The 25,495-nt window shown below is 43.5% G+C and overlaps 1 protein-coding gene across 2 annotated transcripts; it reads right to left on the bottom strand.

The window, feature by feature from the left end:
- Positions 1 to 111: 111 nt before the first annotated feature.
- On the bottom strand, positions 112 to 21,109 carry NPEPL1 (aminopeptidase like 1). Of its 2 annotated transcripts, none has more exons than XM_032782606.2 (12): positions 20,926 to 21,109; positions 18,464 to 18,649; positions 16,364 to 16,534; positions 13,795 to 13,884; positions 12,867 to 12,948; positions 12,579 to 12,721; positions 11,475 to 11,552; positions 7,386 to 7,486; positions 5,680 to 5,803; positions 3,513 to 3,689; positions 2,270 to 2,380; positions 112 to 1,009 (listed from the first exon to the last, which is right to left on the bottom strand). In XM_032782606.2, exons 1-12 carry the CDS (start codon positions 21,073 to 21,075, stop codon positions 851 to 853), a joined length of 1,572 nt encoding a protein of 523 aa, XP_032638497.1. In that variant the 5' UTR covers positions 21,076 to 21,109; the 3' UTR covers positions 112 to 850. The 2 variants fall into 2 exon arrangements, with proteins under 2 accessions (XP_032638497.1, XP_032638498.1); XM_032782607.2 differs by lacking the exon at positions 112 to 1,009 and adding an exon at positions 1,951 to 2,035 and having other exon boundaries at positions 20,926 to 21,104.
- Positions 21,110 to 25,495: the final 4,386 nt, after the last annotated feature.

Raw genomic sequence — 25,495 nt, forward strand, 5'->3', positions numbered from 1 at the left:
AGTGCAGCAGTAGTGCTGGGCGTGAGAACTTACACTGCGCAGTCCAGTCAGACTCATTTTAGGAGCACCCAGTATTTTCAGAAATGTAAATAACGCCATAAAGTTCCACAATGGGATATACAAATGGCTTTAATAAACTCAGACCATGCATGTGCAAAGTAGACAGAAGCAAGCAGCCACTTCGTTTTGTAAATCAAGTTTATTCACAGTCCCACTATTTCTTCTTTTCTTTCCGAGTGAATATGTTCTGTTATCTGAAAGAGTAAGAGCGACATGGAATTGCGTTTTGGCCCACTCTTTTGTTGACTGTAATGGTCAGCGAAAGCTTAAAGTGCAGGTACTGCACCTTACTAAAATAAAAAGCCTTTTCCCATTAGACCTTCTTTGCTGCTAAGCTGAATTGCCATGGAGTAAGTCGAGCCTACAGTGGTTTCTTCTTCCTCACAGAACTCTGTTGTGAGAAGCAGTGGGGTCTGTAAGAATCAATAAAACCTCATGGAAAGTAACAAAGTAAATCAGAAGGCCTGGCAAGCAAGAGCTGCAGTGGCTTATTCATGAATTAATGCACTCGGCAAGTTTTGTGAGGTGCTTTAAGGGGGACATTTCCCTCCCTCCACTAAAGCTAGTGGAGCTCAGAGATTGCACGGTCAATGTCGTTCAACAACTGTGGGCACCAATAATTTAAAAAACAAAAGAATAGGCCATTTAATCAGAAATAAGCAATCGATCTCATCCTGACAGTAAAAAAAAAAAAATGGCAGTTTCCCACATGTGGTATTTTCTTTGCTTCAGAACGGATCGGTGCAAAGTGAGGTAACACAGGCGCCCCGTTGGTAAGGGCTGGGGAACATTAAACAAGGCGCCGCCTTTTAGAATCTCTCTCCATCTCCTCATCTGGAGAGTCTCCATTGCATCCCAGAGGGGACACCATGTTCAGCAGAGGATCTTCAGATGCACGGCCAAACAGGGACAGCAACAAAGCCACTCCATAACCAGTAGCTCTTTCACCCTAGAAAAATGGTTACACTTCAGATTTTAATATCACTTGGGTGTTGCACTCATCCTCACTCTTTTCCAAGCAGGATGTAATTGGCACATCCAGGCAGAGAGCTGACCCGTGAGTCTGCGCACATTCTTGGGGTGGCATTTTCCAAAGTGCCTATGGGAGTGAGATGTCTAACTCCCTTAGCTGCTTTGGAAAATCCCATCTTTTATGCTGCCCTTGGCAGAAGAACTCTAAAGACGCTGGCAGTGTGCTCGCAGGCAGGCATTTCTGATGGATCCTGCTGAAAAAAGTGCTAAATAAGCAGGCCTCACACACAAAGGAGAAAAATGGAGAATCCACACTAATACTTTAAGATATGCAGATGTCTAGAAACATGCACACTACTAATGCAGAAATCCCAGTCTGCTCTGTAATAATACAAATGAACACAGCACAACATCCTTTACAATGATTGTTAACATCAAAACAAGAATGTATTCTATGAAACTGATCTACAGATGAGTTGGAAGTAGTACATGGTTACTCCATAAGAGAAGCCTCCTCTCTTTCTCTGGAACTGTACTCTGTGGGTTAAGTTATGGCCAATATTGGTGAGTGGGGGAAAGTTTGCACTTTACTGTAGTTTAGTAGGAGACAGAGTGCAATTGATTTTCAACAGAGAGAGACTGACAATTACTGTGTTCTATTTATCCTAACCCCTCTCTCAGCAGAGAATCCACAATTCAATACCAGAGAGGAAAATCCAGCTGCACAATTTTGTTTTGTTTTTTAAAAAGCAAAGCTTCTAGTTGGTTAGCAAGAAAAGAATGAGTGTGCAAATATCTGCTGAGGCACTGGGGAGCAGACAGAGCCCCACAGAAATTTGACAGGCAGCCCAGACAAGCCAATTGGGAAGAGACAACAAAGCAAACACTGTACAACCACCATGGAAGGATATTGGGCTAAATCAGTTATCCCCATGGCACGTTTTATGTACTCAGTTCTTAACTCTGTAGAAGGCCCCTAGCTGGGTTAGGAATGCACATGTTGCTGCAAATCAAAAATTAGACTAAGTAACATTTAGAGATTTTTTTTTAAAATAAAAAACGCAAAATGAGTTGCCAGAATAAAGCAGGTATCTTTCTAAAACCTAGATCTCTTCGTACAGTCATTACTTCCTACAAGAAAGCTTTCCTCTCTAATTCCCCCACCCCACATCAGAGAGCCCTGCAAAAACAGCAAGCAGGAAAGGTGACAATTCACACGACAAATGAACACACTCACCGCATGGACAGGTGCTGCAATGTCTATATGGACCCAAACACCAGACCAATCAAAACCAATGTGAGAAGCGATAAAGAGCCCAGCACAGGAGCTTGGAGTATTGTCTCTGTCCTGGAGAAACAGTAAAAAGTTTGATTTTGTGAGATAATTTGTCTTTAAAAATATTGTTTGTCTAAAAATAACTCATAAAAATTTCTTTACGTTACCCAGAATTTTAGAAGAGGGGTTTCACAACCTTTTTCTTTCCACATCCCACCTGTGCCACAACAACTTTTTTTCTGCACATAAAAGGCAGGGCCAATGTTAGGGGGTAGCAAGCAGGACAACTGCTTGGGGCCCATAGACCTGTGAAGATGTGTTGCTCAGGCTTCAACTTCAGCCCAGGGTGGCAGGGCTTGGAGCCAGCCCCAGGCGGTGGGGCTTCGGCTTTCTGTCCTGGGCCCCAGCAAATCTAATGCCGATCCTGCTTGGCGGGCCCCCTGAAACCTGCTCATGGCCTCCCAGTGGGCCCTGGACTTCTGGTTGAGAACCACTGATTTAGAAGACAATGTACAAATCCATCGCTCATAAGGCCAGCCAGTTCTCAAGTATGCAAGAGTGAGCTAATGCCTGCTGCTCCTTTTTGGAGTTACCTGCCCACTCAGTTGTATTTTCTCCTTACCTCCATCCCCCTTATTAAAACAGAACCATTGTACTTTTACTGGGACAGAAGGGGTGGGTTACACAGCCATGATGCATGTGGCCGTTAAGAAGTCAATGCAGAATCCTCCATCATACCAATTCCAACCCCAAATCACTTTGGCACTTGTTTAGCTTAGATATACCAAGGTCAACAGCTGAAGTCACCACAGCCAGACCTGAGGCCAGGCCTTGCTCCCTTTGTCAAAAACAGAGTCATGGCCACCCAGAGCATTCAGGGGGCCTGGGGCAAAGCAATTTCGGGGGCCCCTTCCATAAAAAAAAGTTTCAAAAATATAGAATACTATATTTTCGTGGGGGCCCCTGCAGGGCCCGCGGCAAATTGCCCCACTTGCCCCCCCCACCCCGGGCAGCCCTGAACAGAGTTGTTTGCAAGTGTCAATGGCAGGCAGGTTTCTAAAAGCTTTTATCAACTACCCAGACATCATCTTTGTATCTTCTAGCCCCTCCTACAACTGGTGCATTATTCAGAACATGCACTGGGAGTCTGGCCTGAACAATTCTGATTAAATAAAGGAATTTAAAAAAAAGGGAAAAAACCTACTGCCACAGAGTTCTTCATATCAGCGACAGCAGAGGTAAATTCACTAAAATGGAGCTCAGGACAATACACAAGAGGATGGACCAGGTCTCCGCAGTTCCTGCCAGCGATAACACAGGCCTTCTCCCAGTCTTCATTATTGGTGAGGACAGCAGCATGGTATTTCCCTGTGGCAATTCCCTAGTGAGGGATTAGACACAACCGGGTAGGATTAATATGGGTTTAGTCCCAAACTCTTTAGCGGATGTGCTGGATAAAACCATTTTCTTCTCCCTACTTGGCGCTAGTAGTTGCCTGCCATGCAACATGGCTATCAATGACATGCCCACTAAGAAAACATACCTGAAAACTAAAGAAAAAGACTGAGGTGTTATAAATAAACAGAGGGGTTCTGGGAATCATCAAAACATTTTACATTTCTGAAAAGAAATCCATTCACAGTGAAATATTCCACCTTCATCTGGGCTAACACAATGCCAGACACACAAACATCTCCCTGGGGTTTCACAGCCAACAAACTATATGGTTGTATGACTGCATGCCCGTGTTTGCTGGTCAGGCAATGAATTATAAATAAGATAGCTCACATGCACAGACAACCCACCTAGCATTTTGCATCAACCACAGATAACATGGACATTGTGAATGCGGGACCCTTCATTGGAAAGGTCATTTCACCTTAGATCTGGACTCGACTTGAGACCTAGGAGCCATATGTTGTTAGTGTTTTCCAGACAGCTACCACAGGGCAGACCGGCAGACTTAAGGCAGGTTTTCAATAGGACACAGTTACACTGGCATGCACAATCCCTGATGTATGCAAAAAGCATGCTTCCAGGAACTACCCAATTTTTAAACGAAGACTAATTCTAACCCTAAACATCCAGGCCAGATCTCATCACAGCAACTACTGCCTGTTCACACCATCTTCTATAAAAATGTTATAGTGGTTTGCAAAAGTGGTATTTCAATGTTCGTTTTTACTCTTTTACTAATATTATAGACTGTGTGTAACATCGCCCTACATTTTATAACATATCTTATAAATCAAGACTTTGCCAAATAATTAACTGCAGACACCGGGCCGGATACTCAGCTGGTGGAAATCAGCATAGCTCCACTAACCTCAAAGGAACTAGAGTGATTTATATCAGTTGAAGGTCTGGCCCACTAATCTTTATCTCCTATAGAACTTCCAGCTCTTGCAACTGCTAAAAAAATATCCAGCTATAGTTACATCATCAGATAAAAGTGCTAGGCTAAGCACAAAGCTCTCTTACCCGTCCTTGTGATGATGATAAAGCCTAACAACATTTCACTCCTTCGTACAACACGTCTTGTGCCTAAGCAAAGGGGATGAGTCCAATCTGCTAGGCTGAATTTAGAAACACCCATGTGTTCACCATTATCGATGGTTATTACCTCCAGCTTGATAAACCCCCCAGGGACTTCAATTGGGAACAGGATCAGACCATGAAAACTGAAAACAGCATCTTAAACACTGGTTCAAGTTTTCTCAAGGAGAAATTGATAAAACTGTCAACTTTTGAATAATACTGGAGCATTTAAACGAATTTCATTTGTGTCTGAATACATTCAATTTTTTACTCAATTATGTATGAGATATAAAAGCCCATAAGGTACACAAACCATGTCTGACTAATGTAGTTATAAATATAACACGCTGGCAAAGTGTGCTGTATTCCCCTCTGTTGGCTGGTCCATGTAGAGCAGGGCAGGGCCGGTTTGTTTACCCACTGCATCGGCAGGTTTGGCCGATCGTGGCTCACACTGGCCGCGGTTCACCACTCCAGGCCAATGGGGGATGCGGGAAGTGACACGGGATGAGGGATGTGCTGGCCACTGCTTCCCTCTACCCCCATTGGCCTGAAGCAGCGAACCGCAGCCAGTGGGAGCCGCAATCGGCCAAACCTGCCGACGTGGCAGGTAAACAAATTGGCCCGGCTTGCCAGGGTAAGCACGCGTGCTAAAGGTTGCCAATTCCTGATGTAGAGGATAACAGCCTATTACTGCTGCTAGCTAACAGAGTTACTTTTCCAGCTCAAGCTGTAGAGACCTGTGGTCTGTAGCTGAAGGTGCAGCATGCTGTCACCACAGACAACCTACAGTGTCTGTCCTCCAGCAACCCAGAGGCTTTGCAAACAAGTACCTGAGCTCCGGTGAGAGTGGCCATGTCCAGAATGATATCAGCGCCGAGATCCTTGCACGCGTATGCTACTCCATCAGCCAACACCAGCCTGCCCTCTGCATCAGTATTGTTGATTTCCACAGTTCTAGGAAGAAGATATGTTATTTAATGCAACCAGGTTTCAGGCTGGGAATTACGTATGCAAAGAGATCCTGCTCAGCAACTCTAAGATCCAACACTGCTGCAAAGCGAAAAATAAAAATAAAATGCATTTACTTCTTATTTGAAGCAAGGGACCCTTTCCTTTAAAGTTCCAGAATAGTGTGTACCTCAGCGACTAGTGCTGGCTTTATCATATGTCCTACAGTCTGCAGGGCAGGGACCAGCTTTTTAATGGGTTTGTAAAGTCTCTCGCACAATGGAGTGGGATTTCTAGGCACTACTGCAATATAAATAAGAATATATACGAACAGCAACAGCTACCTATCGTCAGTTTAAAGAGCCCTAAACACTCAGGCAACGCTAACCTATTACTGGAACTGGGACTCTACAAAGCGAGGATGAAAATGGACAAAATCTGATGCTGATCTGCTCAGATGGAACGATGTCTTACAATGTGCTAGCAAGAAGAAAGCATCCACTTCTAAACACACAGGAAACTCACAGCTATGGATATGTGCAATAGCAGCATCAAGATTTGAGGGGGAAAAAATGAAACTAGAGGTTTTTGCATTTTGGTTTGTACTCAGAAAAACTGTCATTTTTCACGGAACCTGTAAAACTGAGGGGCCCCCACCCCCCAGCTGCATCTCAGAAAAAAAAAAAGTTAATTCTTGTGTGAAAATGTTCTTGTTTTCAGTCAAAATGGGGAGATTTCACACAAACAGCTCCAAACTTTCAGCACAGGTTGTGATGTTCTATTTCATACTTTTAGGGTAGTCGCTTTCCCAATGTCATTTCCATGACTGCTCTTCAAAGAAAAGGGTGACTTTTGCTCTCCCATCCAATGCTAAAAAGTAAGCAGTGAATTAGAGTAGCTGATCCTTTATACAGATTCTTTAATGACTCAGAACAGTTGTCTGGGAATCAGGTAAGAATCCTTTATTATCTGAGCCCGTTTCAGGATTTAATGAGCAGATTTTCAAGATACCGATGAAGATTCTGTGGCAAAGATTTGTCAAAAGACCTAGTTTCATTTTTTCAGATTTTGACATTTCAAAAGGAAAAACAAGGACGAAAATTTGTCATTTTCCATCCCCATCCCATTTTTCAACAAGCTCTAGTTGACCATAAAGATGTAATGTGAGATTTTTACAGCAATATATTGCGTAAAATAAACAACTTATAACCATCTTTTATTTCTTTATATTCTCCAACTTAAAACTTGCTGCAGATGTTAATATTGTTTGATTTATTCTCAGTTACTTGGCTAAGGTATCGTTGACTTCTTTTGGCACGGTGTCTATTGCTGGGAAATGTATCAATGATATGAGGGTTTATTATTTGTACTGCGGTAGTATCTCAAGCCCAGTGATGGATCGGCACCCTAGCTTCTGTACAAACACAGAACGACAACAATAAAAGGTCCTTGCCCCTTTAAGAGCTTACAATATAAGAAAATAGATTCTACAGCTATACGCTTTGTTCACTTGAACTGTAGCCATTTAAATAAAATGGAGAGACAAAGCACTACTACATAGGTCTATGGAAGGGACGGACAATCTTACTTTCCCGAGTAAAGGACATGGATGTCATCAGGTCTTGTTGCATTAGGCCCAACAGAATTTTCAGCCAAGCAAAAAACAGCATGAAGATTGTCTTTAAAGCCCTGTAACAATAAGAGGAGAGATGCAATTCAACATAATGCACACAGTAGTTTACTGGGACGGAAATTAATGAGGGATTCTGGCTTTTAGATGTGACTATTACCATGAAAGGCATTTATCACATGCAAAATCTGCAACAAGTGGCTTCTAGTCTGGAGCTGATCTCAAGATATGTAAACTCATGGGGCAGGGACTATCTTTTTGTTCTGTGTTTGTAGAGTGCCTAACACAATGGAGTCCTGATCCAGGACTGGGGCTCCCGGGTGCTTTGGTAATACAAATAATAAAAAAAGACACCTTAGAGATTCACTGATTGTAGCTTCTGCATTTTCAGTGGAGAGATAATAAGGAACCTAACAAAAAGAAAGCAGCACGGGCTGAGAAGAAAGCATGTGTACGTGTGTGTTAGGGTGGGGAACTAAAGCTTTTGCCAGCTGCTTAAATCACTGAATTCAGCCTCTTTCACTCTCTGGCACATGGAGGATTCTGAAGAACAACTGGTTTTTAAACAATTCTCATTTATTTATTTAGTTCATTTATTTTGTTCTCATTTCTGTTGTCAGGTTCAGTGGGCGGCACTGGTGGGCTACGATATACAGGAGGTCACACTAGATGATGGAGTGGTCTCTTCTGGCCTTAAACTCTGTGACATCAGAATTAAAAAGTGTCTCTGTTCAAGATGTCTGCATCAACAGAGCTGGTTGAAACATTGTGAAATTTCATTATTTGATCAAAATAATCTAGAAGATTTTGTAAATTATTTTTGCTCTTTTTGACCAGCTCGAATAGGGTCAATCCAATCCAAAGCCTATTGACGCTGACAGGTGTCTTCTAACTGACTTCAATGGGCTCTGGATCAGGCCCCTACTAAGTCCAAGCTCCTTATACATAAAACCAGAGTATTACTATATGAACAACAGTGGTGCAGATTTTCAGAAATGTGCTACTGCACATGTTCAACCTCAGTACAGCCCTAAAAGCAAGCTCAAAACAGAGACACTAGGGACATCTAGCTACTGAAACATCTCTAGCCACAAATAAAAGATTCAGATAATAAATCCTTTCAACATGACAATTATAAAGACTTGTGACAGCATGTTACAAAGTAGTTCACGATGAATGGGCTTTTATTTTCCAATGCTTGTGTTTTCTATTACTTCTATTTTAGTCTCGAGTGATGCCTTGGGGGCCTTTGATAAATTGCTCCCATCCCTATCACTTCTGGCAATCTCAGGGAAAAGCCTGTAGTAGTTATGAAGAAGGCTAGATACAACAACAGTTGGGCTACAGCCATTTGTGAACTGTAAGCCTTCTAAAGAGGACCCCTAAAAGAAAAACTGCTAAGCCATGTGGACCCCAATTGGATTGAACCAGATGCCAGAAGAGATCTGATGGAAAGTTGATTCTCCAGACAACAAGCTGAGTGACCTTATTGCCTATTACCTGTCCATTGCCCTGCAGGGTCTACTTATAATTAGCAATCTCCCTGCAGAGGATATGCCAATGCCTCCTGACTTTCTGAAATTCCACTATGAAGACTTCATTTGGACGACGACTGGCAGTCCTAGAGTATGGTATCCACATGTGTGTCAATGCATCACTTCCCATCCCACACTGGTTTACTGCAGGATTTCTCACACCTGATCGTCCATAAGAGATGAGATACCAGTCCACGAGTCTGATCCAATACAGCATTTCCTAGGGTTCCTCCACTTCTAAATGGTACCATAAGGTGTCTCACAACAAAAAAGAATTATCACTCTGTAATCTTCTATTTTGTTGTGAGCTACACTGCATTCTCTTAGAAGCTGGCAAATAATTTGAATTTTCCCTTCCCTCTTTTTCTCTCTTTCTGATTAAGTCCCACTCTGTTTTCTTCTGGTTTATACCAGTTTATATTTGTATTTTGTTTGATGACATTTTAAAATATATCACTGTTTTCATGTGTACAACATGCCGAGTGCCCTGAGATTGGGGGAGGGAGGGGAGGGCTCTTTTTTGTGGGGGAGGAGGAGGGGAGCGTGGCAGCTGTGTTTTAATAAATCTGCTTTGATCCCCTTTCACAATTTTCAATAGCAGCAGCTGCTTTTAAAAGAAGCAAACTCTTGGGTGTGTCAGAGGTCAGTTTTACTAAGGATCTTTTGATAAGCTTCACCTGCTAGAGAAGCCAGGACTTGCTGAGCCAGCTCATGGTCTTAAGTCCAAAGGGCTAACCCAAGAGTTAGATTGGCTCTTTGTACTTTGTAAATTAAAGCCAACAACCATTTCTGTAAACTGACAGCAGGAGGGAACCATCAAATAACCTCGCGCACAAGAGCTGGGATACTTTACAAATAAAGGGATACAAAAGACACTGTGCCAGCCAGAACCCCGTCCTGGACAAAGTTGATCTGCATGACAAACAGCTTTTCTATTCATGCCCCACAAAAGGAATTCCACCAAGCAGGTGTATATTTACACCTCTAAATAGGAAATGCAGCTAAACTAATGCTTAGAAAGGTGGACATTCCATCCCATTCCATTATCAAATCTCCCGACAGATCACTGAATCCTGTTAGTTTCTCTTGCAGGTTCTACACATCGCTTTTAAACTACCTTAAACCAGTAACAACAATGATTACTCCCCTACTGTCCAAATTACAACTTTGAAATAGCTTCTTTTTGGACTTATTTCCCTGGCATTTATTCTAGAGATTTTAAAACTAAGCAATAGGATCCTGTGTTTACAAATAAATAGGCCCGGATTTTCTCAGAAATACAACAGCCTTTGCAGGCTTAATTTGCCCAGACTAATTTTACTGCCATATTGCACAGTCATAGTAATGGTGTGTGAAAATGACCAGTCACTTACGTGTACATTTATCATGACTGCGAGCAATAACTGCACACAATTAGGTGCACATGCACTTGTAAAACTTTGGTGCACAATTGTTGAGGGATAATTAGTATAACACGAAGTCAAGTTGTCATGCTGACTGCATACATGGCTTTTGTAGTCCCACTGGCGTGCTATGAAAATTCTGCCTTGTCCTTTGGCATTGTGTGTGTGTGGTTTAAATTATCTGAGGCATGAGAGTTACAGAGCTAGCAGCTTCGCTTAAGCTGCTCCTTGCAAATTTGCTTCCAACTGCAAGACTGTGCAGATAAGTATGAGGTTTATAGTCCTTCAACATCAAACAATCCTGTTATAGCCAAGAACATAGCTAAGGTCATAATAGACTGCTGGGAAATGGAAGTTTGGCATCTGACCATCTCCTGGACAGATCTTCTCTCAGACTTGTATGTTAATCCACAGCAGCAAATGTTCCTTGAACCCTGGATATTTCTTGGAGGCAATGGTTGCTCCATCAGCAAGACTTACAGTGATTGGATTTATGGTGAAAGCTGAATCCCTCTGGCAGCGTTCACACTAGGTTTACTATTATTATTCAGAATGGTTCCCAACATTTCAAGGTTTGGCTTTATGCTGGTCTCCTTCTACCTTCTGTCCACAGGAGCAAATCAAAAGCCAGCTCCTTGCAAGACCATAAACTGTCGATAGAGAAAGACAAGCCTGTTTTCTCAGTGTTCATACCTTATCTACCGGTTTGCTGACAATAAAGAAAACACTCAATGCCCTCATCACCTGAGGCAGAATGGATGTGACCCAAGAACTAGCATCAATGAAATTCTCAGGATATGACAATACTTAGCACTTACACATATAGGCTCTGGTTTGGGAAAGTGATTTCCTGACTCGGGCCCTAGTGCTTTACAAACATTAATTCCCAAGACCCCAGTGATGTATGTAAAAGAGCAACCTCCCGATTTCACAGAGAGACAGGCACTGATGTGTAACCAGTTGTCCAAGCACACTCACAGTTAGAACTCTGAAGCTCCTAGGCTCCAGTCCAGGGAACACAGTACTAGACAAGACTGCATCTTCTTGGCAGTACGTGAAACTTGGGCACGAATTCTGATCTAAGTGATGTTGACTAAGATTTCACTTACTTGCTTTACCGTGGCTTTGAAGGCACCCAGAACAGCAGCTGCTCCACCACAGTCACGTTTCATGCCAGGCATAGTGGTCTATTTAAAACAGAAATATATAGAGGTGTGTGTGTGTGTGTGTGTGTTTGTTCAAAAACGTAAGGGAGAGTCTCAGTTTTATTCCCTGTTAAATCCAGAATCTCTGATGCAACTTTAACTCTCAAAGCTTTGGCTTTGCACCTTAACATTTTAAAACAGAAAATGTATAAACGCTATTGCAGAAAATGAACAGCTTGCACTTTTTTGCTACACAAGGGAAGCTTTCACAACAAGATCTGCATACTGGACAAGACAATTTTATGTTAAATACAGTCAATTCTCCAGACATTGTTTCTGTCTGGCTCTTACTGGATCCTGTTTTAAAGCTGAAAATAGTAAACTTCTGTTGCTATTTCAGCATATAAAGTCAACAGGCTTCAGTGTCCTCTAAGGGAGTGACAACATGAGTTAAAGTCGATGGGTCTCTTTCCATTGACATGGAGGGGTTTAGGATCATGCTTTAGGTTCAGGAAAGAAGGCCCTTCAATTCTGGCTTTCTTCTAACGCTACAAGCTACTGCAGGAGGAAAATATCAGCAATTTAACTACTTTGCCACATGTTCCCAGAACCTTATTTGCCACTTTCACCCTTATAGCTTGTTTACAGATGTGCAGCTGTGAAGGATCTCAAGTATAAGTGTTTAACTCAAAGAAAAACATCTCATTTTCCATGGACATTTCCAACATAAATGATCCACTTCGACTTAAACACAAGCAAAGACGGAAGCAGGACACTGGGTATGTCTACACTGCAATCAGAGCTGTGACTGCAGCACACGTCGACGGACCTGAGCTAGCTTTGACCCAGCTAGCACAAACAATAGTCGTTAAGCCATGGGCTCTCTGTTCCTGCCCTGGATTCTGGGTATGTAGTGAAGACATGCGGCGGAACGTGCTGCTGTAGCTTAACTGCTCGTCATTTGACATAGCTAGAAGAAAGCTAGTTCGAATACATCTACGTGTGCTGACTGAATTGTAGACATTCCCCCAGCCACCTAGTCCATCTACAGATACAGCATTTACATACCTTTCCCTTAATGCTGAGGCCTCCAGTGTCATACACAATACCTTTCCCAACCCATGCAATGGTTTGTGTAGCACCATCCGGGGTGTGACTGAGTACTGCTAGGGCAGGTGGATGCACAGCTGCTTTGCCAACTCCATAGATACCTGGAAAAGAAAGATTGAAAAACCTGAGTTGTTAAGGAACTGCGTGTGTGTGTGGGGATTTGTATAAACAACAAAAGTCATAATGAAGTGGGCACTATCCTGAAGTAAACTGAAGATGAAAGACTGAGCTTTCAGCAAGACATACCTCCAAATCCCTTCTCATTCAGCTCCTCATCACGAATAATGGTTGGAACAATCCCAAGATCCTTGCCAACTTTTTTGATTTCCTTTAAGGTTATCATAAAAAAAAAATATATATATATATACATATAACTAAAAAATCATAATTAGCCAATGTTGATTAGAATGTGCATGTGTCTTTCCAAAGCTAAAGATGCCCACCCACACATCCACTGTGTGCAAAGCCACAAAGCGTTCAAGATCTTGGGCCTGATACTGACTTCTTGATAGCGTAGTTCTTTGACTTCATGGAGATACCACTGATTTATGATAGCGAGAGGGCTGACTCTGGCCTTTAAGTTCTGATAGAGAGAGGAGCTTTCATAGGAAGGCCAGCTAGCCTCCACAGAAGGCACTTTCCTGTATCAGACCATGATGAAATAGAAAAGGAAAGTTCATGCTCTCAAAAACTTTGCATAACAGTAAAATAATTTGCACATATGGCTCCTTTCACCCCATGGTCCCAGAAACACTCCACAGTGATAATTGAATAGCATTCCCTTTTCATGGATGGGGAACAAGTGGCTAAGGGACTCGTTTCCAAAAGCAGGCAACACCCTGGAACCAATGCGAACTGGGAGCATCCAGTACCTCTGAAATACCAGCCTTAAGTGATCTGTCCAAAAATCATGGAGCAAGCCAGTGGCACAGTCAGAAAGAGAATCCAGCTCTCCGGACTCGTGATCTGTTTAACTGGGCTTCCCTCAAACTCACCAGTGCTCTTGAGCTGCGAAAGGGTCAGATGATACTGACAAGCCTGTAACAGATTCTTGGGGATGCCTGCCATCTTTCACACTGCACAAGACTTTGCTAAGAGACGCCATGACATTCTAGACCATGACATTCAAGACAGACTTCCAATAAGCAACCCTGTTGCAAGGCGTATCACCAACCTCCAGGAAGCTGTTAGTGTTCATCTCATTACATGGGGTGTCCACAATGCGAGCCGCCAGCCTTACTCCTTCTGTAGCACTTGCCAAACACTGGAAATAAAAGAAATGGAAGGCACAGACATTTGAGAGTTGGCGGATTAATTGCACAACACTGCACAGAAATTGAGTTCAACGTAAAGCCACAAGACACGCAGTTCTTTGATTCTCAACTGCAACAGATCCTTGTTCACGTCGAACACTGTTGCAATGCCTATTCTTCAGCTCCAGTTAATTAGCTATGCCTTAAGGAAACTGAATTCCTTTTCAGCGTGAATTGACAGCACAATGTAACAGTCCTTTTCACTGTCCTACTGAACAATCACACAGTGCAATGTCAAGTTATGAATGCAATGGAGAGGGCATGAAACCGATTCATATAATGAAGGGCTCCCATAAACAGTGGGCTGCTTATGCTGGAGGCCTGTGGAAATGATATAGTCCTTTGGAGGGGAGGCTATAGAGCTGATTAACTCAGGAGGCTTCAATGCTGAAGTTTACTATTGCAATACATTCTACATGGGCCTCCATCTTAAACGGGCCCAGACAAGGAAGATGGTGCAGAATAGAGCAGCCTGCCTGGTGAGTGGTGTATCCAAAAGGAAGCATGTGACATCAGTGCTCTGGGGTCTGTACGAGCCATTTCATATTTTCTGGGTTGAATTTATGGGGTGAAATCCTAGCCTCACTGAAGTCAATGAGAGTTTTTTCACTGAATTCAGTTGGGGAAAGGGTGTCAGGATTTCACTCTAGAGCCGTGGTTCTCCAACTTATTTGATCACACCCCTTTCTTTGTGTTTGCAGAAGGTTACGACCCCTCGCCACCCAAGTACATATACTGATAAAAAAAAATCCACTTGCAACTCACTAAATATCAAAAACAGCAAGGTACTGATTCAAACAGAGCCATTTAAGTAAGTAGCAATACCATACCATGCCACCCGTACTGCTGTTGCAACACTGCCTTCAGACCTGGAGGCCAGAGAGCAGTAGCTGCTGGCCAGACGCCCAGCTCTGAAGGCAACGCTGCTACCAGTAGCTTCTCATGCCCCCCGAATATATTCTGCGCCTCCACAAGGAGGAGGCCATACCCCATTTGAGAACCTGGAGTCTAGGGGTTGATTTTGAGCCATAAAGCCTTAAGTGGCTTGGGCTCTGCCTCCATGATGGGGTCCATTTTCAGTACTCATAGGATAATACTTAGTCCTGCCATGAGTGCAGGACACTGGACTAGATGAACCCACCAGGTCCCTTCCTGTCTTATGATTCTATGACTTTCTCGTCCGCTGTTACGCGACTGCTCTAGATTGTACTATACTGTCATAACAAAGATGCTTAGAGCTTGGGAAAGCCACTTTAAAAAAGAAATAAACACAACTATATCTTGCCCTTAGCCAATCTATGAATACTTCCCTGCCACCCTCACAAAAACTGATTAGCTGGGCTGGCATCATTTTGTGTTGTGTAGCTAATCCAGCTCGCAAGCCAGGGCAGAAGCAAAGGCATAAACTAGAAAAATTTGTAACTGCTCTTCTGACAGGGACAAGCGTCAGCTCAGTGACACTAGTCAACCAAGGCCTCTTCAGCTCCATCACAGCCAAAAAACATGGTTGAGAGGTTCCTGCAACTAATCAAGTGATATGCTAAGTTCATGCTGTATAATACAGACTTGCAGCTCAACTCTGACTGATTACTTCCCTAGTGCAGAGGTTCTCAAATTGGAGGTCGTGATCTCTCAGGGGGTCACAAGGTTATTACTTGGGGGGTCGCGAGCTGTCAGCCTACATCCTCAACCACACTTTGCTTCCAACATTTATAATAGTGTGAAATACAAAAAAAGTGTTTTTAATTCATAAAGGACGGGGGTGCATTCATACATTTGCTGTGTGAAAGGGATCACCAATACAAACATTTGAGAAACAATGCCCTAGTGTCTCATCTCTGGCTACAAACTTTCACTAGCAGAATAAAACACTGAGGTGATGTAATGTCACATATAAATATCATAGGCCATATTCTGGCCCCAGAAAATTCAGCTACTGGTAACTTCAACGAGAGATGTACATATGTAACCAATGGTAGAATTCAGACTCATAAAAGCAAAATAAACTTACTGTAACTTTCTTTGGCTGGAAACATATACACATGCCTGATTCAATGCAATATTAGGCCATACGTTAAAATCTATTAATTGCACTTAAGAGAAATATTATAGAATTGACGTCTCTGTGTGATGTGTTTGTATAGTTCTCTGAGGACACAGGAGTCTGACCCCTGATTGAGATCTTTAAGAACAGGTATCTTTGCAAAAATATCTTCAGCATTACCAGTTCTGAATGCTATAAAGTTATATTCACAGAAGTGGTAATAAAACAGTTGATCTGTGACCATTTCTTATCTTGGGTGCAGTAGACTCTACATTCATTAGCTACTGACTGGTAATTCATATCAGTGTAACAGTTCTGAACGAAAACTGGGCTGGATATACAAGGAGCAATGTGACAGCTAATTGAGGGAAAGATCTGTAACTTACGTTAAGTGTTGCCACTTCTATTGGCCCATTGTTCTGTCCAACCAGAAAAAATTCCACAACTACAGTTTTCTTCTCTGTGCGCCTAGATGCACTGGACCGGTGCGTGAACAGTGGGAATGCCCTGGCTAACGCACAGGCTGAGGCAAAGACTTCAGAGCGCTCACATACCATCTGAAATACCAGCAGGAAGACAAATGGGTCACAAAGTGTTAGAAGGGGATGGAACTGGATTAGAGGCTCTGTTATCCTTGATAAGAGTGCCAGGGACGGAAAAGAAAAGGCGCTCAGGCCTGGCCTATACACAGACTTTAAATTGGTTAAACTATTTCAGTTAGGGAGTGATTTTTTTCCTGCAAGTTATACTGCTATAACCCCTCGTTTGGACACAGTTATACTGGGATAAAGAGGCCTTAGACCAGAATAGCTTCTTCCATTTCCCATGCGGGGATAAGCTCTACTGCAGGACCCTGTAGCACTTTTATCCAGGTGCAAGTATGTCCACACTGGGGTGTATGTACTAATTTAATTACACTGATATAGTCAAAGCGTTTCAACTCTGGTGTACAGTCAAGGCCTAGGAAGCGTGGGAATTGCCGGTCTATATTCCAAACACATCGACAGGGAAATTACTACTATGGGAAAGGCTAAATATTAACTTCGGGTGCTTGATACATGCAGTAGATTCTTGATGTTTACAATAGGAATGAGAAATGGAAAAGTGTTTTAGAAAAACGTTACAAATGTTAACTCAGAAGGAACAGACTTAGATCAACTGGCCTCCCAACTAATTCTTCATGTGACGAGTGTTGTAGATAGCCTAACAGTTTATCTAGAGAAATGTTTCATTACTGACAGTAACCTGAAAGTCACCATTCAAACTGGTCTGCAGGAGGTTCTTGTCAAATTAAAAAGTCTCTCCAGTTGCAGCAGTTTAACTAAATCCTTATCTAGACTAGGATTTAAGGTGTGACATTAGCAGGTGTTCGCTAACACGTTTTCAGAGTCTAGTGTAGACAAGGCACATTGCCTCTAATATGTCCTAAACTGGTTGTGTAGCATGTATTAAAGGCAGAAGGCTGCTTCTACATAATACTTTTAAAACACACTTGCTAGTATGTGTTAATGTCACACTTTAGATCTCGTCTAGACAAGGCATCTATTGCCGCAAACCCTTTGCTTGGGCTCTTATTCCAGATGAAGAGTGCATTACATCAATCTAGCTTAAATCTGTTCAAAGAACACAATAAAAACAATTCCTAAAGTGATTTAGTTAAACTGGTGTTCACCTTGTGCCCAGACTAGCTCTTCCACTTAGTCCTTGGCTATGCTGGAAAGTTGTACCACATTATGGGTATGTCTACACTGCAGCTGGGAGCATGCCAACAGCAGAGCAGCATGTGAACAGGTCCCGGGCATCCAAGCCGGTTTGTACTCAGGTGGCTAGTCTGAACCACTGCCTGTGCTACCCCTGGATATGCTGCTTTTTGGTGCATTAGCTAGAGACAGCTACCATGTCTGTCTACGTGCACAGAAAAACACCTTCCCAGTGGCACTGTAGACAAACCTTGCGATTATCCCAGTAGAGTTATACCTATGCAACCAACCCCCCTAGCATAGACACAGTCATATTACTATAAAGAGCTATATACAGTACAGCTAGCCCAACATGGAAAAGGGAGTAAGTTACACCTGTACCCCGATATAACACGAATTTGGATAGAACGCGGTAAAGCAGCGCTCCGCGGGGGTGGGGCTGCACACTCCAGCAGATCAAAGCAAGTTCGACATAATGCGGTTTCACCTATAACACGGTAACATTTTTTGGCTCCCGAGGACAGCGTTATATCGGGGTAGAGGTGTATATCAGTATAAATCTTCTTTATGGTGGTATAATTGTGTCCACACTAGGGCTTTTATTCCTTTAACTGTTTTGGTAAAAACAAAAACAAAAAAATCCCCATCCCTCTCTAACTGAAATAATTATACCGATAAAACTTTCAAGTATAGACAAAGGCCTTATTCTACAGACCAGACTTCCTTGAATACAAGAAAATGCTTAACTTGGCTTTTTAACGAAGGTACTTTCTAATTGTCACTTACAACAATACATCTGTTGATGCCTCCTGGAAGACAGTTTCGAACGAGGCGGGTGATGAAGTGAGCTGCAGATGGGCTATTGTGTCTGCTAACCCTGGAAGGTAAAGCAGCTACGGTGGCATAGTTCAAGTAGAGGGGACAGTTGTCGGTGGGATTTGGATTCAGAGTGCTTAATGCAGCCTGCCATATCTGGGAGGAGGAGGAAGGGAAAGAAATTAAAAGCAAAGAACAGTACAACACTTTTCTATCCGTCTCATTCTTGGTATTTCTGATGGATTCCGCAACTGTAATATTTAGGTGCGGAAAGTGTAGGATGATGCACCTGAGTTTAAACACAGTATCCGCTAGTGTCCACATGCAGGCAACTTTTTTTATGATGTCTTTATACACACAACTTAAATATGGGGAACCTACTAGTTAATCAGGAAGATAGGTACTTCCATAGGCAGTGCAAGTTCTGTTTGATACTGCACTAAACACGGAAACAGGCCATTTTATGCAATAGGTATTCAAAGCCTTTTTAATTAAACCTGTTTTAATAGTGATAAAAAGCTGGTCTGTTTTATTAGCATAGAATATACAGCCGTTTCACATGGCCATTTAATTAAAAAAAGGAGATGATTGCCAATTGTTCTTCACTACAGACATACAGTCCAATCAAGATCTGCCACATATCTCGCAAGCTAAAAACCATAATGCAAAAATATTTGTGGTTGTCCCGTAATTTTAAAAAAGTCATTAGGAGCATCAAAATAAAAACAGATCTACACATTCCATCCAAACAGCTGGGAGAGGGGGAAAAACAACAACATGATACATTTCACCCTTTTCTGAAAATCCAATTTAGGTCTCAAGCTTGCCATTTGGCATGCAAGAATGTATATTTCAGTAATTACTTAATTACAATATCGTCACCTGGCATTGCTAAAACACCTGTGACCTCAAAGAAACATAAAGCACTTTACATCCATCAAAGTAGAAGGAAGGTAAGATCAGTTCTACATTTCAAGGTACAACAGTCCCCTTGGTGGGCACATGGCAAATCCCACAGATCTTCCAGAACAGCAACAGGCTCCTGCCAGAAGTTGCTATCTTAACTGCTTTGCCTACCGCCCCTCAACTGGGAAAATGACCTGCCAAGTATCTCTCAGCTGGGAGGGGGGATTCCTTTGGGGAGGAGCCATTTTAAGGTTCATTAATAGCAGGGGTTCTCAAACTGGGGGTCGGGACCCACAGGGAGTTGCGAGGTTATTACATGGGGGGGGGGTAGCAAGCTGTCAGCCTACACCCCAAACGCTGCTTCGTATCCAGCATTTATAATGGTGTTAAATATATAAAAAGGTGTTTTGAATTCATGAGGAAGCTGCACTCAGAAACTTGCTAGGTGAAAGGGGTCATCAATACAAAAGTTTGAGAACCACCGATTTAAAGCATCGTTCATTGAGAGGCAGAGGATTTTGCTTTGTGGGTTTCATGGAGACATTTAAAATCTCATTTCACTTGAGAGGGCCCTGCTAAGCCCTGCTTCCCCAGGACATTCTGCCCCCAGCCCCAATCTCCTGAACTGGGGCTCCCCTCACAGGGATGCAACCACACCATGGTTTGAGGCAGGGCTCTCAGGCCCCCTTCACCAGAAACTGCTCCGCTAGGACAAGCAATCAGGGCTAGTCGCTTCCAGTCACAGCAACTGTATTTCTGCTCAGAAAACACATGAAGGTGCAAGGTCAAACACCCTGTGATTTGCTGACTTCCCCTGTGATTTCCCATTCAGTCGCCACCCTGCAGTGGCAGGCTCAACCAGCTGCAGAGCTAGGAGATTAGAGCGGAATGCAAGTCACCCAGCCTGGAAGAGGAAAGATGCTCTGGTGGGGCTCAGGCACAGAGGTATTAGGTAGGTGTTTAATCCCCAGGGATTTTATCCCAGGGGGGATTAAACACCCCCCCAAAAGGGGACTATGTATCCTGCACCGCCAGGACACCCAAGCCAAACCCTACTCCAGGAGGGAATCATGCACCTTCAGCCCTCCAGAGTCTCCCTCCACACACATGCAGGAGCCCGATCATGCACCTGGCAGCCAGGTGGGATGAGTGACCCAGGGGAAGGAGCAGGGGAAAAAAATCAGTCCGGACCCTAAAGAAGCCCAATTTGTAGAGTGGGGGTGTCGAGAGGCAGTGAATCAAATGTTTGTGATGGAAACCACTTGAAGCCAGCCAGGGGTTGCGGCGAGCTGGGGGAGAACATACACCCTGAGGCCCTGGAGAAAAGGGGCCCTAGAGAGGAGCCCAGCATGCACCCGGCAGCCCCGCCCGGGGAAGCGGGGGAGGAGATCATGCAACCCGCAGCCCCGGGGGGAAGTCGGCGTGGGGAGTACCGCGCACCCCGCCGGTCGGCGGAGGAGACCGCGAGGGATACCGAGCCGCAGCCAGCGAGCTGCGGGGGAATCGTGCCCCCGGCCCAGCCTCACCTCCTCGCTGACCCGTGGCTGCAGCTTGCCCCGCAGCTGGGCCCAGGGCAGGCGATGCAGGTTGTGCAGCTGGCCCAGCACGAGCAGCGGGCGGCTCTGCGGATCCGCCTCCCCGGCGCTGGCCTGGAACTCCAGCTGCACGTTCGCCATCTTCCTGCCCGCAGCCCCGGCCCTGCCCGGCCGCCTCCCCGCGCAGCCCCGCCGCGGGCGCCCCGTGCGGCCGCGCCGAGCACAGCCGGCTCCGCGGGGGCACGTCCCGCCTGGGCATTCTGACTTGCAGCGAGCTCAGCGCTTCGCAACACCCTCGCCGTGCTGGGGGGAACTGAGGCGACTGGTTGGAAATAAATAAAATCACCTCCCACTTTTTTTGTTGGTTGAAAAATTCTGAAATTTAAACTGACAAAGCCCTGCCCCTGCCTGGGATGATTTAGTTGGGGTTAGTCCCCAACCTTTTTTGTCTGACAAGCCACTGGCGGTGGACGACGGGCGCTCCAGGCACCAGTACGCCAGGAGCGGGCCTGGGGCGGCAAGCCACGGGGGGCACTCTGCCAGTTGCTGCTAGGCAGGTTGCCTTTGGCGGCTTGCCTGTGGAGGGGCCACTGGTCCAGCAGCTTCAGCGGACCTCCCGCAGGCTGCCGCCGAATTCGTGGGACTGGGGACCTCCCGCAGGCAAGCCGCCGAAGGCAGCCTGCCTCCCATGCTGGGGGTGGCAAAATGCCTAGAGCCGCCCCTGGCAGACGAGCATCCGCCGACAAGCGGCAACATCAATAGGCGTCGCCGCCAAAATGCCGCCAACAAGCAGCATCATCCAGAGGTGTCGCTGCCGAAATACTGCCCAAAATTGGCAGCATTTCGGTGGCAACGCCTCTGGATGATGCAGTTTGTTGGCATTTCGGCGGATGCTTGTCTGCCGGCCAGTATGCAGGGGCACTTAGAAGCCCTGCGGGCACTGCGTTGGGGACCCCTGGACTAGATGACCTCCTGAAGTTCCTTCCAACCCTGATATTCTATTAAATGTTTTGAGCTGCCCCTAGGCTAAGCAGCAGGCAGCAGCTCAGGATTTCGACTCCACGTGTATACGCGAGAGGATGAGGGGAGAGGGAGAATATCGCGCTGGGATGGGTTTGGAAAACAAGAGAAATGTGTGAGCCGCAGCTGGCTGGGGAGTGCTTGAGCTTTTGCACCCTTTGATCACATCCGACGAAGTGGGTATTCACCCACGAAAGCTCATGCTCCAAAACGTGTTAGTCTATAAGGTGCCACAGGATTCTTTGCTGCTTTTACAGATCCAGACTAACACGGCTACCCCTCTGAGGGTTAAAGGGGCCTTTCTCTGGAGAGAGAGGATCACAGGTCAAGAAGGGGAAATGCTGTGGATTGTTTGACCATAAAGACAAACATCTATGACAGCCTGTGACCACAACCAGTGATCAGTTGGCACATTTGGGCTAAGGGCAGCTGGTGGCTCCAAGAACACCCAGCCCAGAGGGTAGCTTGCGGGGGTCTGTGAGTGGATAGGATGCTGCCCAGGAACTCGGGGGCTTTGCTAGTAGGACCTAGGCCAGTTTAGTAAGTAAAGATAGAGTGATGGGGGAAGAAGAAAAACACATCTACAGTGTACCTTCAAGGAAGAGGGGAATCATTTAGAGAGGAAGCAGGGTAACAAGATGGAAGCTAATATAAAGGAACATTTGGGCTAAATACACATTAAAACATTTCAGAGTAAAACCAGATTGTGGACTAGTTTCCTAAAGGTAGTGGGAAAGTTTCACTGCTTGGGATATTTAAATACAGGCTTGATAAAGCAATAGTAAGCATGGCCTAGCAGAGGATGGCCTACATCATGGGGCTTCAGCTTTTCTATAGGGGAAGGGGATCTCCTTTTTGAGCTAGGACACCCTTCTAACACTATCTGGTCCTGGTTGTGGCTCCAGGCTGAGAAATCCTGAGCTAGATGATCTAACATGTTTGTGCATTTAATATAACTTTCAATAAATATACTAAGATTTTTTTAATGGTTTACTTATACATTACAAACAGTTCACAGAGTGAAATGGAAGAAAATATACTGTACATGGTTGTTCAAAACATGAGATCCCTTGTGTTACACTCCACAGATTAAGGTAATAATTCATATTTTGGGGAAATGAATGGAAGTTATTAGCATTGATTCCAGCTACCATCCACCTACAATTAAAAATACGCACCCTTTATAAAAGGAAGAGCTCAAATTACACATTCTTGATGAGGTTTTTGATATCTTCTAACTGATGGAAACTGTAAACAGACTAACAGTGTTAATTTCATAGGCGACTAATTATTAAATCTAAATGGAAAACTGAATTTTCTTCTTTGCATTCACAAAACCATAACTAAGTATTAGACCTAAATTATGTTTATAAAGGAGCATGCCAAAAACCAGAGGAAATGGCCAAATTGTGCTCTAAGTTACAGCATATGGATTTACTAACAAGAAACAATGTTTTCCAAACTCCACTTTTAGTAGTAAACTAAAATATGTTTAAACCAAACATATTGGGGTATATTTTCATCTCTGCATGTTTGGTCAGCCGGAGATAATCTACAAATGGGTAGAAGGTCTATATATCAAAGAGGGAGTGGATTTATTTATGGTGGCAAAGCAGAATGTAAGTGCAAGTAAAGAGAAGACATTTAAAATGGAAAAATGTAGGCAGAATACCAGGAAAAACTTCCTTATGGTCAGGTTTTATTAGGCCATGGGACAGCTTCCCTAAAGGAAGTGGTGAAAGCCTCACTGTCTGAATCATTTAAAACTAGCCTAGATACAGAAAGTATATTGTAGAGAACAATCCTGCATTGCTAGGGAATGGACAGGATGACCTAATACACAGGTTCCATCTTTAGCGATATTACTGAGCCAGAGAACATACTCCACTTGGGATTCAATTCTATTCCAATACACATGGACAAACTACGGTGGGAGATAGGAGAAATAGGAATAAAGAGCTGTATTTTGGATTTAGACATCAAAACAATTTACAATTGGAAAAGTACATTAGGTCATCTAATCCAAATCCCAGAATGTTAACATGCTCAGTGGGTAAGATTTGGAATGGGTAAAAAGAACGGATACTTAAGGCTCGATCCTATCTTCATCGAAATCAATGGCAAAACTCACCTTGACTTTAATGGTGCAGGATCAGGGTCTTAATCAAGGCACTGGACTTGCTGAGAGTCTAATCTCTTTCTGAAGCCTTGTCTATGCTGTGAAAATTTCCTAAAATTCCCCCCAATCCTCATTGGTTGCTAACAGCAGTGCATTTGCACTGGTGTTAAAAATGGTGAGAGCCCTAGCATAGACAACTAAATTCCATGGCCACTGCAATTTTTAACCTTGTACCAGTTCAACAGTGTTTATGGAATCAAGCAACTGCTAAAGACTTCAATGATTACTTACAATTCAACACACAGAAAACTGTACTGGGTTCCTTATTTTAAGTGTGTTTATTTTATACATCCAAGTTTTGAACAATTTTATCTGGGGACAGACACTATTTGGAGACCTAAATTAAGAAAACATTTTGATGTGAAAAACATTCTTGGAGTTCAGAAAAATTACTACGCGAAGTAAGAAAAGTTATGTCCCCATGTTTACCCATCTGTCTGGAAAAAGGGGTGCTGAGCAGAAAAAGCCCTGACAATCCCTTAAGCAAGCACTGCTACTTGTCCCAATCGGTAAGACAACATTGTCTTACAATGAAACCTTTAGGCATAAACAAGAGATCTCAAGTTTGCAAACTCCTTTGGAATGTACATATTTTACATTTAGTCTAGCTCAAAAACTAGGCTGTTAAACCCAAATGATGATGTCAAATCATTTGCTTTTTCCTCCTCTTCCCCAAAAAACAAAATGTAATTTCTTCTAATTACAAGTGGATAAATTACAATATACAAAATCCCAGAAGCTTTCCTCAACCACTTCATAAAGCTCTATTTTGACAAACAGAGTATAACTTTTCATTTTGATGCCTCACGCACTAACAAAGATACACTCTAAGGATTAGTTTGCATTAATACCTCTTTGCAGATTACACAGAACATGAGGGTTTTCTTGGTAGATAAAAGTCTTTTAAAGTTTTCTTTAGCAAAATCAAAATTCTAACTGTTTGTCACCTCTTCTTTCTTAATGTACCATGCATGGCTGTTCTAAAAGCTAGGTTTGTAAAGGTTAAGCAAAACAGATGAAAATTAGTTTCATAACAAAGTGCATACAGCAAGTATCCAACATTTCAGTATGTTATATCCTACATTAAAAAGCTCCAGTGAACACTAAATCATTAGTCATCATTCCACTGCTAATTAGGCCCCGAGGCCTACAAGTGGTGTTAATGCTTACTTTGTGCGTTTTAAGGAGAACCATTACACATTTTCAGTTTTTAGAGAGGGGTCAAAGTGGCACCTAATATCCTATTGATATTAGCTTACAAGATGTAGTTTTCAATCATTTAATGAAGTTTGATTCTAGTAAGTTTGAGTTACACTTACACATAGATTTGGTCATTTTTGTAAGCTTGTTTCTATTTTAGTA

This window comes from Chelonoidis abingdonii, chromosome 14, assembly GCF_003597395.2.
Source record: "Chelonoidis abingdonii isolate Lonesome George chromosome 14, CheloAbing_2.0, whole genome shotgun sequence".
In the NCBI taxonomy this organism is placed as follows: domain Eukaryota; kingdom Metazoa; phylum Chordata; order Testudines; family Testudinidae; genus Chelonoidis; species Chelonoidis abingdonii.

What these genes read in the sequence shown, in the direction of transcription:
- NPEPL1 (XM_032782606.2), bottom strand. Translation starts at nt 21,075, where the DNA reads ATGGCGAACGTGCAGCTGGAGTTCCAGGCCAGCGCCGGGGAGGCGGAT. An exon ending in AGCCACGGGTCAGCGAGGAG is followed by an intron (nt 18,650 to 20,925) that starts GTGAGGCTGGGC and finishes TCCTCCTCCCAG; the next exon opens with ATATGGCAGGCTGCATTAAG. An exon ending in GCCTCAGCATTAAGGGAAAG is followed by an intron (nt 11,553 to 12,578) that starts GTATGTAAATGC and finishes TGTTTTAAATAG; the next exon opens with ACCACTATGCCTGGCATGAA.